This window comes from Plutella xylostella, chromosome 19 (assembly GCF_932276165.1).
Source record: "Plutella xylostella chromosome 19, ilPluXylo3.1, whole genome shotgun sequence".
Taxonomy (NCBI): Eukaryota; Metazoa; Arthropoda; class Insecta; order Lepidoptera; family Plutellidae; genus Plutella; species Plutella xylostella.
In genome coordinates, this window is record NC_063999.1 from 5,115,492 (window position 1) to 5,132,737 (window position 17,246).

The 17,246-nt window shown below is 38.7% G+C and overlaps 1 protein-coding gene across 1 annotated transcript in view; it reads right to left on the bottom strand.

Moving 5' to 3' along the window:
* The window catches only part of LOC105388412 (ADAMTS-like protein 4), a 118,686-nt gene that overhangs the window by 9,354 nt on the left and 92,086 nt on the right, over positions 1–17,246 (bottom strand). The window contains exons 8-11 of the mRNA XM_048627883.1: positions 1,797–1,977; positions 1,170–1,330; positions 539–1,036; positions 172–441 (exon numbers count right to left, since the gene is read on the bottom strand). Of these exons, the coding sequence (XP_048483840.1) occupies positions 172–441; positions 539–1,036; positions 1,170–1,330; positions 1,797–1,977 (1,110 nt within the window). The remainder of the gene's footprint in view (positions 1–171; positions 442–538; positions 1,037–1,169; positions 1,331–1,796; positions 1,978–17,246) is intronic.

Consider the following 17,246-nt stretch of genomic DNA (forward strand, 5'->3'; position numbering starts at 1 on the left):
CATTGCTCGCGACTGTATAAATACTAAGGGTTGTGTATAAACAGCTCAGAATCATCTGATAGGTGCATAGGTATCAGCCTAGCGATAGTTTGATTTACGGTTATCCTTTTTAGATCAATTTATTTCAGAATAAACATACCTGGATAGCTAATGGACAAAAAAAATACTAACCGAAGACCATTCGGTGTACAACCACCCAGCGCCCTGACTGTCAGCCTTGTAGCGGGGCTCGTAGGGCGCCCCCACTTCATTATCCGAAGCGTTAGGTGACAGCGATATGACCGGCCCTCCGTGGAAGGCGTCAGTTCTTGGACCTGGTCGTATCTGGCGGCGCTGGTCGACCCGTGGCGCTTCTGTCGTGGACGCCGTCCCGTCGCAGTTCGGAATGTCGCAAGGTTCGGAATTCGGTGGCATCGGTAGAGGGCAGTTTTGGTCACTTATCTGTGAATTGCAAACATGGATACCCTATAGATTCGAAAAAAATATTTGAACATTAAATCAAGACTCATTATAATGCTGTTCGAAATTAGTTATTCACCTTAGTGAGTCCTTTAGTGTGGTCCTGCACGCAGCCCACGATCCTGGTTCTGTGCGCGGGGCCGCAGACCGGGCAGGGCCCCCAGGGCGCCGCCCGCCACCGCGGCGCGCAGGGCGTCACGCCGCAGCGGCGCCGGCGCGACGGCGGCGGGGCCCCGCTGCAGTGAGCCGCGGATACCTCCCGGTCCTCACCACCGACGGCCTCCACACACCTGAACTTCCCTATCTGTAAACCACCGCCACACGTTCTAGAACAGGTCGTGAAAGCGAGGATTTTCCACATAAACTTCCTGTCTCCGATGACGTTGCTTTCCACCATCTCCTTGTTTTCCAAGGCTTTCTTGTAGGAAGCGGGGTTGTGATGTCGGTGGTGTCTCGGGTGCGGCGCGTCCTGCTGCGGCGCCTGCTTGGACCCCGGGATGTCGTTGGTCGTCTCTTCTGGACTGGCATCTGTCAGGTATTCGTATTTAATGCTTGGGTTCGGCTCGGTGTATAAGATCTGGAACCCAAAGATTAGGATGAAGACTCCACCTACAGATTTCACACTATTGACAAGCAAATTCAAAGGAACATCTGATGGATAGTGCCATATTGATGGTCTATAGTAGGTATGTACAATGTACATGTCTTACCATAATGTCGATGGGGTGCTGAATGGGTCCTCGGGCGAATACATTGTCGACATTAGCGTTGCGGGAGTAGATAAATCTTGCTCCGGCCGCTTCATAGCTTCCAGGGGCGCTGACCGCAAACTCTCCATTCATTATGTACGAACCATTCATCAGCTTCAGAGCTGAAATAAAATGGGACAAAGTTAACAATCATCCATTTCTTATTTCGCAATAATAAAATTCTGAATATTCCAGCTAAAGGTGATCAATCTTCGAATTCCTGAAGTGCAATACGGATTGTTTTCGCTCACACTCGCGAACGTTGTGGCATCAATTTGTGAAGGCGATTTATCTCAACAATCTGTATCGTAAGCGCCTCTATTGAAAGCAACGGCGGCACCGGTGCAATTTCAGTTAATCGATTCGACATCGATCTTTATAAGGAGCACTTTGTAGCTTGTTTTAAATATAGCTTGATAACAATCGGCAATCATTTTATATGTCCTTAATGTTTGGATTGTTAACCTTCATCTAGGATGGACAAAGGCCCAATGTACTTTTACTTATTGCATGCCGGGAAATCCGAAGCCCGCGCCCGCCACCTCCGTAAGACCCATCACCTGCGACCACACACAGTTACATACTAACCGATGTAGTTGTCAGTGGGCAGGATCTCGGAGACGTTGAGCCGGCAGGCGCCGCGCGGCACCGTGGCCACGAGGGAGTAGCCGAGCGGCAGCCGCGGCCGGGAGAACAGCCCCGACACCAGCCGCCGCCCGCAGCGCGCCTCGCCCGCGCTCGCGCCCGCCACTTCCGAGAGACCCACCACCTGTGATCAAACAGAATTGCAAATTTAGACCTGGAAATCAGCAAAAATCTGCAGATAAAACTACAGGTTCGGGTTCTTGGCAAGTTAGGGAGTTAGATGTCTGCCTTGATTTGAAGGATTTGTAATGAATTAAATAGTACTGAAAGTTCTCGTGATGATAACCAGCAGCTGCCAAGAAAACAAGCGCGTCAATTTTTTGGATTTTTCTAGTCGAAAAATTGCAAAAACATGGTCTGTTTGCAATTTTTTTTAAAGATGCATTAAAGGCCTTCTCCTGTACGAAACTCTATTTCACTTTCTTGTTAAGTGTACGCTCGACTTAAGGGTCTGCAATAGGGAATCGAGGGTTGGCATTGTCATAGAATTATGTAGTAAATGACGCTCTACAGCCTTGAAAAAAATCACACAGGTAGTTGAAGAGTCTATCTAGGTGCTGAATCATTCGAATTCAAGTAAATGATTATGGATAACTGTAAATTAATTTCAGAATATCAAGAAAAACCAGTCAATCACACTCCCGTATTGTAACAACTGTGTCGTAATTATTAAGAATTTTCATATGATTTTTATCATATTATAAAGTTAAAGGCTTGGACTAGGCGCTAAATACCTTGTTTTTTAATAAACACACACTTATTTTGTGTAAATTAATCCCAAACTTGAGCAATTTTTTTCCCTCAAATCTTCATACAAATATCTATGGCGGCTTTCTGTGTTATAAAATCATAAACACAAGTGACGTTTGACTCAGTTGGCCGCTGGCCTCCAAAGAAGGGTCACGTCGGTTTAGGCAGCACTGACAGCTCGCGATCTTATCGTGTACAGATACAAAATCACTGCACATTGGTTGTCATTGCACTTTTTCAACTTTAATGACACCAACATAATTTGATTTGAAATTGAGGAAGCATAATTCTTCCAGTATATTCAATACATTAAATTAAATTAGATAGTGTGCAATATTCTCGTGATATTACAGTCTCGTAAAGGTCTGATGAGGAGCAGGAATATAGATTAGATTAGATTAGATTTGTTTATTGATAATTATTCATTACATGTCAATATTAAAAGTTATACATCAGTACACCAAAGTTAAAATTAAATAATTACATCCAAAGATTGTCACAAACAATGTCAAGATAAAATAGAATAATTACGAAAATTCAATTAGTTTCAATGTCACAGTAACAAATAATAAAATAATATAATATAAAAACAAATTAAAATTATCACATTGATAGGTACCTACATTATTAAATAAACCATTACCTACATTAATAAAATAGAAATTGTCAGATAAAGAGACAATCATTAATTCTACCTGTCGATGAATTCTCCTACCGTGTAGAATGCCTGCGTAGCGAGCCATTTTTTGAGTTTGTATTTAAATCCTTGTAGTGTCTGCATACTTTTTATATCAGTAGGTAGTTTATTGTAGATTCCCGGACCACACACATACACGGACTGCTCGCTCCTCGCGAGCCTGTGCTGCACGTCGAGCAGCTGGCCGCGGCGGCGGGCTCCCCGGCATTCTTTATACAAGTGCAGGTTCTTCCGCACAAACAAGGCTACACTAAGTATGTACAGTGATGGACACGTCAGTATCTCCAGAGAAACGAAATACTGGCGTGCCGACTCATCTGACTTAATTCGAGCCATAGCGCGCACTGCCCGCTTCTGCATTACGAATGCCCGGTGCCAGTCCGCCGCGCGGCCCCACAGCTCGATCCCGTACGTGAGGAGGGATTGGATCGTCGCAAAATAGCAAGATCTGGCCACCTCGCGCGGCACCGTTCCTGCAAGTCTCTGGAGAGCGAAGCAAGCGCCGCCCAGGCGTCCGCAGAGCCAATCTATATGGTCACTCCAGGACAAGCCACAGTCGACTTTGAATCCGAGGAAGCAAGATGTATCGACCTGGAACAGGTCTTCGCTCCCTACTTTCACTTGTAGCGGACGGCTGCGTCTACCGGCCAGGTTGAACAGCATCACCTGAGTTTTTTTAGGGTTGAGTGCAAGCCCGTTAGCCTGAAACCAGTGTGCTAGCTGCCCAGCGACCAGACACAGCCGCCGCTCCAGGTCGTCGACCGAGCTGCCCGTGACCGTCGCGGCCACGTCATCCGCGTACATGGTGACTTGGGCATCAGGAATGGAATTTGGGAGGTCGTTCATTAGTAGCGAGAAGATGATATTTGACAGCGACGAACCTTGTGGAACGCCGAGGTCAGTACCCATTTCTCGCGACCTAGATGCACCTCCCTCGCCTACCACAGTTTGCACTCTGTTAGACATGAAGTCAACTAGGAGCTGCAAGGCTGGGCCCCTGATACCGTAGTGCTCGAGTTTCGCAGCTATGACGGAGTGGTCGGCCACATCGAAGGCACGCGACAAGTCACAGCAGAGTACAGCGACGTGCCGGTTGGACTCTCGTGCGGACAGCACTCCCCACACCACCTCCCGCGCGAGGTCCGTGGTGGACCGGCCAGCTCTGTACGCGAACTGTTTATCGGAGAGGAGGTTACCAGCATCCAGGAACATTGTGAGCCGTGCGCTTAGTCCGTTCTCCAGGACCTTTGCTGGTGTAGGTATTATAGCGACTGGTCTGTATGCATTGCCGTCTTCTCTCTTACCCTTTCCCTTATACAGCGGTGATATTTTCACCCGTTTGAGGCTTGCTGGGTAGATGCCTTCCTTTATACATCGATTGTATAGGGTGGATAAGGCGACGGCAACCGAGTCAGCTACAAGGCTCAGTAGTTCGCAAGATATATTATAAATATCTTTGCTCGGTTTGCGGGGTATCCTCTTCACGATAATCGCGTAAACTTCATGCGGAGTAAATGGCTTGAGTCGAAGAGAGTGGTCGAGTGGGCGGCGCGTCCCGTGCAGCATGGCCAGCGCGAGCGGCACGGCCGCGGCCGGCGCGCCGCACGCCGCCGCCGCGCCAACGAACTGCTCATTCATCGCATCGAGTAGCTCTCGTTTGGATGAGTAGTTTGAGCCATCAGGACTTTTCACCAAAGCGGTAATATCGAGTGAGCAGCGGTTGCCGCGGTCCAGCTCAGTGTTAATCACGCCCCACATTGCCTTGCACTTGTTCTCGTTACTGGCAATTTTTTGAGTAAAGTAACTCGTGCGCTCCAGAGCTAGCATACTTTTGTACTTGTCCGTCGTTTCGTTCACCATAGTGTGCAAGTCTGGATCGTCAATTTTAGAGTTGAGTTCTAGTAGGTCGAACAGTAATCTTTTAATGTTAAGAGTGTGTTCCGATATCCAACGCTCACTCTTTGCAGTAAACGTCTTGGATTTATAGGGGAAGCATATACTAAATTTACTGCTCAGTATCTCAAGAATACGTGTTGCAAGCACGTCGGTACTATCGGCTGGTGCAGTGTAGATGGCTTCCCAGTCGACGCTTCGTACGGCGGCAACAAAGTTCATTTTATTAGCACGACTCATTTCTCTGATCCGCGCAGTGTGGGGCGCGAATGGATCTAAGTGATGACAATACGCACGAACATTAGGTTAGGGATCAAAAATACAGTCTCTTGGTGCTGGTTGAGGTATGGTCTCGTGAGGATCTGATGAGGGCAGTAACACGGTGGTGGCTCAATTTTATTTCAAAGATGTTAATAGCTAAAAGCATCGAGTTTGGGCTATTAAGTATGTTTTTCAGAGAGAGAGAAAGAGATTTTGTTTTTCCTCTGGATGTGTTAGGTTTACTGGGTTTACTAAGTTCATTCTGTTAATGGCATCAAGTTGTTAGTTATTTATTAACAAAATGCTGTTGATTCTCCACGAAAATGTAAAAATAAAAATAAAATAAATAAAAATAAATTCGTAACGTAAAATTGTCAATGACGGAATATCTTCTATAGACAGTAGCCACAAAAAAAACAAACGATAGATGGCGTGATTTGAAGATAAAGATACATTTTTTCGACACATAGACAGCAACAACAAAAAAATACAGATTTAAAGAAAAGAAACACATACTTATACAAAACAACAAAGAAAAAAAAAGGATACACATCAAAATAACTGGAAAAAATATAAGCCCCAATTTACTTGTGTGGGACAGGGAGTACCATAATATTTTTTTTGGGGTACTCCCCATCTATGCGAAATATAAGCTTGATATCTTTACCCGTTTCTGAGAAAAAAGACGGTGACAGACAGTCAGTCAGACAGACGGACAACAAAGAGATCCTAACTATAACGGTTGCTTTTTTTCTTTTGACGTTCGAATCCCTAAAATTAAGTAAAAATATTATGCTGCCAAAAAATGTACTTACAGGTATTGAAAAAGCGGTATATAAACAAATTATACCAGCAGAGGGTTCACCATTTAGCTGAATGTTACTTAGAAAACGGCCTTGAGTGGCGGTCAAGTTGGTCCCCGCCTGCGATACTTTCCATTAACATTGGGACTCGTTTTCATGTTTTTAGCGTACAGTCAAGTTTTTAGTTTTTTATAATTGTATTTTTTTATTTGTAACTTTTTAGTTGTTTTTATTTTATGAAATTTTACGTCGGTAGGTAGTTCATGATCATTTTTTATTTCAATAATTTTGGTGTTGTTATTTAAATACCTTCAATATGCATATTTTTGTAATGTGAAAATCAAGTCCTTTCATTTGATACCTTACACGGCAAAGTTGAATTATTATTTTTTCGATCATCACGTTATGTCCTCAAGAGGGCGCTATGTACATTTTAATGGAACGTCACATAGCCTATAGCCATCGCGCCATCAATACGCTTCTAACAATACCTCATACATCAAAATCTATCAAGCCGTTTAGGCTACAGGAGGGAACAAAGAAACAGACAAACATACATACATACAATTAAAAAACATTACCCTCCTCCTTCGGCAGTCGGGTAAAAAGGAGTAAGACAGGGGGTCATTCTGAACTTTTGCTCTACGAGTTTTGGAAATTAACAAAAAAAAATCTTTTTCATAGAAACTTTGTTGGACATGGGACTTTTTACAATGGAAAACGAATATTTTTTTTCGCGAATTTGCAAATCTCGTAGAACAAAAGTTGTTCAGAATGACCCCTTGAGTCATCCCCTTTTGGCTTAGTATAGCCCTTTTGCGACACTATGTATTTACTTTGCTTTGTCGTCGGGGTTCAGTTGGCTGGAGGATGCCCGAAACTTATTATCTACACTTTAATACTTTTAGTTACCTTTCTACAAGTAAATACCACATTTGTTTGAGAAAGCTAATCGGGTTCCGAGTATAGAGTAAAGTGGCACCCCTATTAATTTCTACTCTTTCCTGGTGCCTACCAGTGTAAGTAAGAATTATACTTACTTACCCTAAAATCACCCAAAATGTACTTGAACATAATTGTCAATAAAGTTGGCGAGTAAAAGTTTATCGACCCACTGTGCAAACTTACATGTGTGCGTGTCACTGCGTGTGCTGTGTGAAGAGCATTGAAAACCCAAAATTGGCGCGGCACGTCACCCTGTACGGGCCCTTAAATATATTTTTCTCAATGCCATAAAAGTTTCCGTTTCTCCAATCTAATCATTAGTATATCCAGCCAAATTTGGCATTTGGACGGCGGTACTGGCCAGAAAGGTAGTTCGTCTCAACCTCTCGTCTATAAATTTTTACGTGTATGGCCCGGGTCTCCTATTTACGCCGTAGGTCGCGTCCATGCAGCATCACGCCGTAGGCCGCGTCACGATGCTCACTATGCAAGAAATGTACTGATGCCATTGACTTATATATTACTAGCGTAAGGACAGGCCCAACCGCTCTAGAAAATGACACCCTCGCGTTGGCCCTAAAACCTCATAAATCTGTCATAATTTGTATGAAATTAGGGCCAGCGCGCGGGTGCCATTTTCTTTTGACAAAACGTTCTGACGGGCGTATCCTTTCTTTTGAAATCATTGACTGATGCGGTCTCCCTCACACGCCGACGTTGGCGCGTAGACGTAGTGACTAGTGAGCATCGTGACGCGGCCTACGGCGTAAATAGGAGACCCGGGCCTTACTAGTAAATAAAGCCGTACGATAAATACCTAAATAAATCTGTCATTGTATAGTTTGTAAGCACGAAATCAGAGTTAGTCTAGACAGAAATAAAGCAACATAACAGATGTGGTGTAAATTTCTCTCCAAGTGAGATAATTAGTCATGCAATTTCACATGTAGAGGCGTTGATATGATTTACTTCTATACAGCTCGCCACATGCTGGTACGGTACAGATTAACTTGTCAGCACGTTTCACGCACGTACTTTTATGCTCACAAAAACAGAAATATTTCTATACGAATATAAGCCGTGTGGCTGGCCGGCAAAAGCGGTATTCGCATATTGGTTGGCACTAAATTGGCGTTCGCAGGCTTGTAGAGAAATCTCACCCCGATACACGCCACCATATGTAGTTATCAACAAGATAATGTTTGAAGTGAAATTTTGTATTTATAAATTGTTAGTGAAACAACTCTAGTTAGAAATCATTCATTCAATTTTATATATCTTTTAAATTAGATAAACCTAAGTAAAGTGGTCTTTAAGATAATTCTATGCACAGAAAGCTCAATATTACCTATGTCATCGTCGTCGTTATAACCCTACACTTAGGAGTATACCATAGACTCCCTATACGTATGTAGTAGGTAAGGTGAGATGGCAGGAATATCCAGAGACCAGCGAACCAAGACTAATAGGGAATTTAATCTGGCAACTGTAGCATATTTCTAGTTGGAAATACCTCCACCTGTGAAATTAAGATGTGTTGGAGCGAAATGACATTTTGCTTGAAGCTCAGTTGATTATAAAAATAACTAGCTATTTCACTATTTTTATATAAATACCTCTTAAACTAATTGTGACATCCCATAACTTTTTGAATAATGATTAGAACTTGCCGCAAACTAAAACAAAGTTCCAAATTAATATAAGTATTATTATGGCGGTATAAATTTATAATGAAGGCAGTACAAGTAATAATAATAATAGTCCCCACTCGTTAACATTATTTATGATGGTCGTTAAGTCATTAGTAACACAATTTCATTTTTACATTACTAGATTACTACACACGAATTGACTACAACTTTACAATTGATGTGTACCACGATAACCTAATAAATGTGTCCATTCAACATTTTTCTTTCCTTGTAGAGTTGAAGACGTACGGTTTCATTAACAACATAATTTACAAAGGGTTGAATCATAGTTTAATCAGCTAAGCTCGTTTAATTTAAATATTATATGGTACCAGCATGGCTAACTATGTCCTGAACATCAAAACGAATGAGATGTCATTTATGAGGTTAAATTAGGATCGCTCTATTACCATTCGTCATAGTTATTTATGTTACTTTTGGGTTTTTCCTCGCCTTTTAAGTTCGGTTTAGTTTTTTTATAGACGTGTCACAGACCCGGTCATAGTATTTTACAACAGGAAACTGTTAGGTAGAAGTTATATTTGGCGAAATTACTTGATTGAGATAAGGACCCACCAAAAGCTCTTGTATATTTTTGTATATTTTATCAAATTCTTCGACCAATTCTTTTAACTAAGTCATAAAATCTCCTTTTATTATTATAGACATGGCGCTAGCTGGCGCCAGTGTATGTTAAATTAAATAAAACGTTACAAATATATTAGCATATAGCGTTTTCCAGTTTTCTAGTTAAATTATGTAAAACAAAACCGTTAATTTATTTTGTTTTTATTTTACTTACTTAGGTATATATTTTCATCATTTTAATTATAATTATAGACACAAGAAAATCATAGAACAAAAGTTGTTAAGAATGAAGTTTTGTGACAATGTGCTGGGAATCCCTTAATTGTAAAATCAAAATGTGCAATAGTTACGAGAATATTGAAAAAGAATCGTCCACTAGAATAAGCCGGCTCGAATGTAATCTCGGCCCGTTTCGTCATACTTAATGTGGCGCTAATGCCGCGCCGACATTAGGAGATAGTGGCACTTCCACAAGTGACCGCGAGCCCGTGTGAGCTTCTCACACTGTGGGTTGACCGAGTAGGTGCTGCCTTGCGGATTGAAACTGAACTAAAATTATCGGAGCGGATGGCTATGGTAACGAAGAATCTTTGCTTACTGAAAGTTAGGAAATTTCGCAGCTGCGTGGAATATAACAAAACATTTGAAATTCGTACTATATACAATATTTTCATTAGTGTAATTTGATTGAAACTGTGTATACCTACTTAATGAAAATGGGCCAATGCTTACTCCAAAGCGCCCTCTGGCGATCCCGGTTGTGATTGTATTAGTCAAAAATATTTTATAGTATTAAAGCTTATTAATGGAAAGCAATAGAAAGTACAGTACATAATAAATTGTATTCATAGAATTAAATGCACTCATCTTAAAAAGAAAATAGTAAATAAAAACACAAGGTAAAAGTTTACAAGACTTTTGCGACACCATGTAGCGCCACCTTAATTCATGAGTAGGACCATAAATGCGAAAAGCCATCTGAACATAAAAATGATCGATGGTTGAACCAAACGACTGCATCTTTGCTTTGTATTAGTAAAGCCAATAATACTGACAGATTGCATGCACCTTAAGGGCGCAAATAGGCGGCGGGCGACATCGAGTTGAAGCAGTCCACGTGTCGCAACGTCAGTACTGGACCCCTATCACGAACTGATTATGATAACAATTTTCGGATGCAAAATTGAATTAAATTTATGTAAATGTAAATACTTCGTATAATGTTATTTCGTTTTGACTTCGCGATTGGGCCCCTGGTTTATACATACATATAATATATATTTCTATGGACTTGTCATCGAGGGATATGTTGCTGGCCAATTGGATCCAAGTGAAAAATATAGGGGCAGTCTCCACATCTATTACTCTAATAGAAAATGTCTCCACGCGGCGATATTGTAGGTTGAGTGCGGCGAAACTTCAACTAGTTGCGATTATCTCGCCCCAGAGAGGAGACGGTCCTAGACGTTGCGACAAGTCGCGTCTTAATGTCATTTGCTTCCAACTTGCACCTTTACCAACACTGCACAGCGTACAACGACCTGACAGATACCTACTATCCATGGATCTGAAAATTTATTGTGTTGGTACTTAAATAGAATGACTGTTGTACGTAAGACAAATAGCTCTAAAGTGCAAGTAATGTTGTACGGTCAACAGAAAAGATGAGAATCCACCGCCACTACAAAAAGTTTGGTCCTCACAGACAATGGTGAAAGATAGATCATTAGAAGAATAAAAAAATACCTACTATAATCGATTAATTAAAGTGAGTAGTATTATGCTTATAAATTCTATACTAATGTTGTATAATAAACACATACTCTGTTGGCTACTCATAAGAACAAGAAAAACCCAAAAAATTGACCCACTGATAGTGTGTCCTGTTTTGTGTACAAATAAAGAATAGCCATTTATCTAAAGACAAGGACTACTCAACTGTTAAAATTATTCCGCACAAATTTCCAGCGTAATTTTACGCCCTCATAAAATCCCACTCAATACAACATGATTCGATCTAAATCAGGTCACTAGTTAAAAGTTTTAAATATGGCCGTTGTCAAATTGTTTATATAAAAGCATTAACTAAAACGATAAAAATTCTTGTCGACCAATTTGGGATTCATTTAAATTCTTTGACACCCAGTGTTACTATTGGTATCGACGTGCTTTAAAAAATAGCGCGTCAGAATTATTATGTGGTAAGTAACGTAACTTGACTATGCATCATTATACATATAAGTACTCATGAGCAATGAAAAAGTTCCAGTTAGGATTGCACCAAATTACTACTAAACGGAAAAGACCAACTTAATGACGCCGTCTGGAATATTGAAGAATATTTAACAGCGTATATCGGAATATAATTTTACCTACACGTAAATATTATTGTGTAAAACTTGTAATAAAATGTATATAAAAAGTTAGGATCATTTTGTATCAAAAATTTTGTAAGTGAAACTGTTTCACTGCCTGAAGTGTACCAAATCATTTTATTTACAGAATAGCAACATGATTTATTTTTCCAGTGCGACAGTACCTTATACTAGAAACTGAAACTGCTTTGTTGAAACGGTAACAACCAAGTTCTTCCTTATTAGTATTCTCTTCTCTACAATAGCACTTACGTTTGTACTGTGTCTTGTCTGACACACTTACAGCGAACGTCTAAACAAATATTAATATAATAAAATAAACATATTTATCTACTTCAGCTGAATAATGCATGTTGTACAACTGAAATAGATGTAACTCGTAAGTGAATAATATGTCCTCTTTTGATAAGGTTTCGCAACATGCGTGTACTAATAAATAACTGAATTTATACTGTAACTATAATTGCTCTGAAATTACTAACTTCAAGAGGTTGGAGTTGGCAAACACGACTATCACGAAAACCCTTTTAGCACCATTACTATTAAAGGAATACAAAAAGATCTGCTTATAGCAACATAACTACTTACTATAGAAAAAAATATTGAATCTAAAAGTGTGAATTCACAATAATGAAGAGCCACATGGAATTTAACAAAACCTAATTTATTGTGAACAATCACTGCTCTTGATTCCTAATTCAGCAACGGAGTAACCACGGTATATTTCACTTTATTACTTTCAATTGTTAGTCGTTTATGGCACGAGCCTCTGGGGACAAGGCCAGAAAATTTAGGGTATGCAAACTGCAGAAAACTAGGACAACAATACACCAGCTGAGCACTAAGTATTATTTAAACACAGTCCGAAACGAAACACTTTTTTCCCGCCTCACATCTCCCGGGACTCCTCATGTTACGTAATCTTTTAGAAAATTCATAAAGCATTGTCGGGCTTCATGCAAAAGCCTCTTTTGTTATGCACGCAGGAACGTAATGTGGACTTTGAATTATCATATTAAATGAGGTGTTGTTCCCATTAAATTATGAATTTATTGCTAAAGTTTCTGATGTGGCCGCTGTGAATGAACTATTCAGCTAATTGCATTCGTTCATTAATGTGTCAGGTTTGTAGAGAGGGTGTAGTTTAGTTGGCAGGCCTTTTGGCTCATCTCTGCCGATGTCGGGGTAAACTCAGCGGATGCTGTCTACTACATGTTTTGATCTTCTTGAAAGCTTCCAGACAACTCCATAAAGTCTAACCTTAGCTACAAAGTAAGGATACACAGAATACACTACATTTATTACCTAAATATAACTAAACTGCCTTGAAACCATTCGGTATTTTAAACAGTATCTCAAAGGTAACAGATGATATCGATTCGAAAGACAATAGAGGATCTATGGTGACGTGAACCTGAAATTTATGAAGACGAATATTCAGGTCGGTTGAACAGCTGAATCAGATAAGTGTGGTTTAATTGGCCATTGAGTCGCCGTGAACAAATGAACAACGGTGGCGGGGGAGGACCGCAACTGGGTCGCAAGCTCATTATTCACATTAGCGCATAATATGAATGAGTAGATATTATTATTCCGAGTATAACGTGTTAAGGAGTATTAACATAACAGAAAGACTTCGATGAATTTATAAGCGATGCGAGGATGCCGAGAGGCAGAGCAGAATGCGTTTGGTTTTGGTTTCGGATCGGATGGCCGTGTGTGAGACGTCCTTACATATTTATATTTATTGTTCACGGGATTCATAAGGCATAAAACTTCCGTGAAAGAAGAAGCGTTCAAAAAACTGTTGACAGAATTTAAACCAGCGACAATGTTAGGTAAAAACCGAAAGAATTCGCAAAAGCAAACAGCCAACTGTGGTCGTAAAACGATCATAGGAGCCTCAGAGTAGCCGTTATGGCATTTGGCGACTATCGCATGTTTCCTGGTACTAAAAATGAATCAACAATTTCAATGTCAGGTTTTATGACCAGAAAATGAAGTAACGCATGTAAATTTAACGTTTGCCAGCAGGTTTTTACTGTAATTCAGTTTAGTGGTGGTTACGTTTCGGGATCTCTTGAAAACAAGGATTGAAAGTAGATGGAAAACCAATATATTCTTATACTTACTTACATAATTTATTCGTAACCCTGAAACTGTAATACTACCTATAGATATTAATAATTATCATATTTGAAACTCTACTTTATTTGTGGAAATAATACATACTTAGGTATTTCTCGAAATCTTTACAGGAAAAATATTAATGAAAGTTATAGCACCCACTGACCCATATAGATAATTGACACTGAGTCTACAAGTTTTTTCAATAAACACTTTAGTGGTCATAATCATTTAGAATTGAATGTCTAGACAAGTCAATCAGTTTAATTGTTATTTTCACCTATCTATTGATCAGTCCAAGTTATCGATTTTGTTGCATCTAGCCAATAATTAATAACTACTTTTAAATTGCTTGCAATCTATGTTTTTGATAAATATATTAGGCACCTACTGATTTTTAGTTCACATGTATATTTTGTAATTCATATCATAATATATCTATGTCGCAGGCATCTGGTTTAATCTCCTGTTTGATTGAACCACTAGCCCGTTCATTGGATAGCGCCATTCAGTTGTATGTAATACATAAATATATTGTAATAGTATAACCAAATAGACCAGTTGGCCGTCCCAAATATCGCTGGAGCGATGAAGTCGGCAAGGACCTGCGCCAACTACAGGCAGGCGACTGGAGAGCGACTGCGCAGGATAGAGACCAGTGGCGACTTCTTGTGTCTGAGGCCAAGATCCACTTCGGGTCGCTGAGCCAGCGGAGTAAGTAAGTAAGTATAACCATTAAAATTGCATCTCTACTTACCAATAATATAGCTGCCACAAATAAAACCAGAGACTTCATTTTTCTTCTCAATTGATTACTTTTTCACTCAAAATCCTTACACTTGGCTAACTTCCTATATTTGCCAGGAAAGAATTGTTCACTTTCACTTGTTACTTTTATAAAGTATCAGTATTTAAATCACTTTCGTTTCTGTGGCTATCACTAAAAAAGAGATTACATGAGTAACATTGTTGATAGTCAAATTCTTTATCAGTTTATATTCAAATTAGGTATCTAATGCTCTACTTTTCAATCGGTAAGTGAACCTGAGAATACATACAATCATACATCACATTTGAAAACGGACAAATTTATCAAAAAGAAAAATCCAATAAATATACATTTTTAATTATTCAAAATATTGATAATAGATCTGCGACCATCGTCAAATGCGTGTAAGAAATATTGTTGTTATGGATTCGAGTCAAAGACATAGCAACTTTACACAAAGTGTACGCAGAGTTAAATCAACATTTGCAGATTACAGGTACGTTACGTCGCTGATGGATGTTCGGCTGGCGAACGATGATATTATGTGAGTTAATTATTGTACTTAATACAATACATGTATTACTAACACTTTGATCCATGTTGGTTGAAAAATAAATAAATTATTATTATTATTATTATTAATACTAAAGGCATTTTACAAGAATTTCTCAATAACGAATACAACTGCCAAAATAATATATTATGTAAAAAAAAAATCATAAGCTTTTTTTAAATATTAGACGTAAATAAAAATTACACATAACAATATACCTAACTACCTAGAGGGGAAGGTAAAAAAATATTTCAAACAAATTTAATGTGCATAAATATACATAATATTTTTATGTGGGTATTTAGTGCCTTTCCAAGGTTGGCCTGTAGTGAGGAAGACATGTTTATATCATCTACAAATAGATTATTGATTTCAAACAAAATAGGTTTGTTTATGTACTTACCTATGTATTTTGAATCTGTTTGCGTCAGAGATTTATTTACGTGTTCCCTTCGTTTTAGTTACCTTCTGGTTTGATGCAGAATGAAGGGTAGACGATAACATTTTATGGCCGGAATTTTTATCAATGTTACGGTCACGGAAGAGTCAAAGAGCTATAAGTTTATGTATATATTTAAGTATAAAGTTTTTTTACAGAAAGTTCCGCAAATTCTCAAAATAAAAACGGTAATCTAATTTTTTAATAAGTTTCTTCTCCGTGTACAACTACATACTTACCTAAATATAGTAAATAAAAAAGAGCTATGAAACTTGTTACTTACTATGTAATGATTGTATGAGTGACGCCCCGGGCATTTTTCCAACATCTTTGATTACTTTGTTTCCAGTTTTATATTTATAACTTCTTTCTTTTCGAAGCGGTTTCTATAAAGAGATCATAAATCAAATCGGTATTCGTTCCAAATGCAATTTTATGAGATTGTTAATTTTAATGTCATCTTCAAAACAACTCTCGGTTTTGTTTACAAATACTCGTATTTTAACTGGCCACTCACGCCACTAATCTCGATTTTATATTGTTATACAAATTTAAGTGTACATTTACACTGCGTATAAATACCATAATTTTTGTCTCTTTTCTTTAAAATTATGGTATTTATACGCAGTGTAAATGTACACTTAAACAACTTCCACAGTCATAAAGACAGTGGAATTTCATTCAAATCAAACATGTGTGCTAGGAAGCAGAGAGTTATTATACTAATTATTAAATTAAGTAAGTAAGTATTATGAAACAAATCTAATACTGTACTCTTCATTTTCTTATTTTCACATATATTTTTTATATAATTCTCCGCTGTAACACTTCTGTAAACAACAACAGAACGACAAAACTAAAAACTCCTGAATTGCGAGATATTAATATGAAATATTAAGTGTAAAAAAACATTTGTTGACAAAACGAGTTAAGGCGTGTAAATTGTCTTGTAGATTGCTGATTATCTGTTTGATGATAATCATAAATTGTAGAGGTGCGGCCGAAAAATGTAGAGTCAAAATAATTATAGTGTATTTTTATACGTACAAAGTATAACTATTCATTTTATGATATAATTTAGCTATAATATTTTTTAAGGGTACCTCATACACAATTTTCTAACTAAGTTTATTACATTATTATCTAGTGATACGAGATCTGTTCAGGTACACAACAATCGCACAGTAATAACTAAGTACTATTTTGCTTTTTTTGATATAAGTATTTAATTTAAATTACCATATAACATTATAAGACTCATCTAAATCTCATATATAATATATTTTTCAAAACTCACTGAAAAGTCAGTTATTCTGAGTTACAACTATTATTTTCGATGGACCGAATAATTTGGCGAGAGAAATATGTTGCGGCGCGGCCTCACGTGCGTTATATCAATGTTTTATGATAATGTTAACACCAGTATATCTTCTATTTGGCATCAGTAGCCGGACAGATAAATAAATAACAATTTGGGCACATTCAGGTTAGAACGGGGAAAT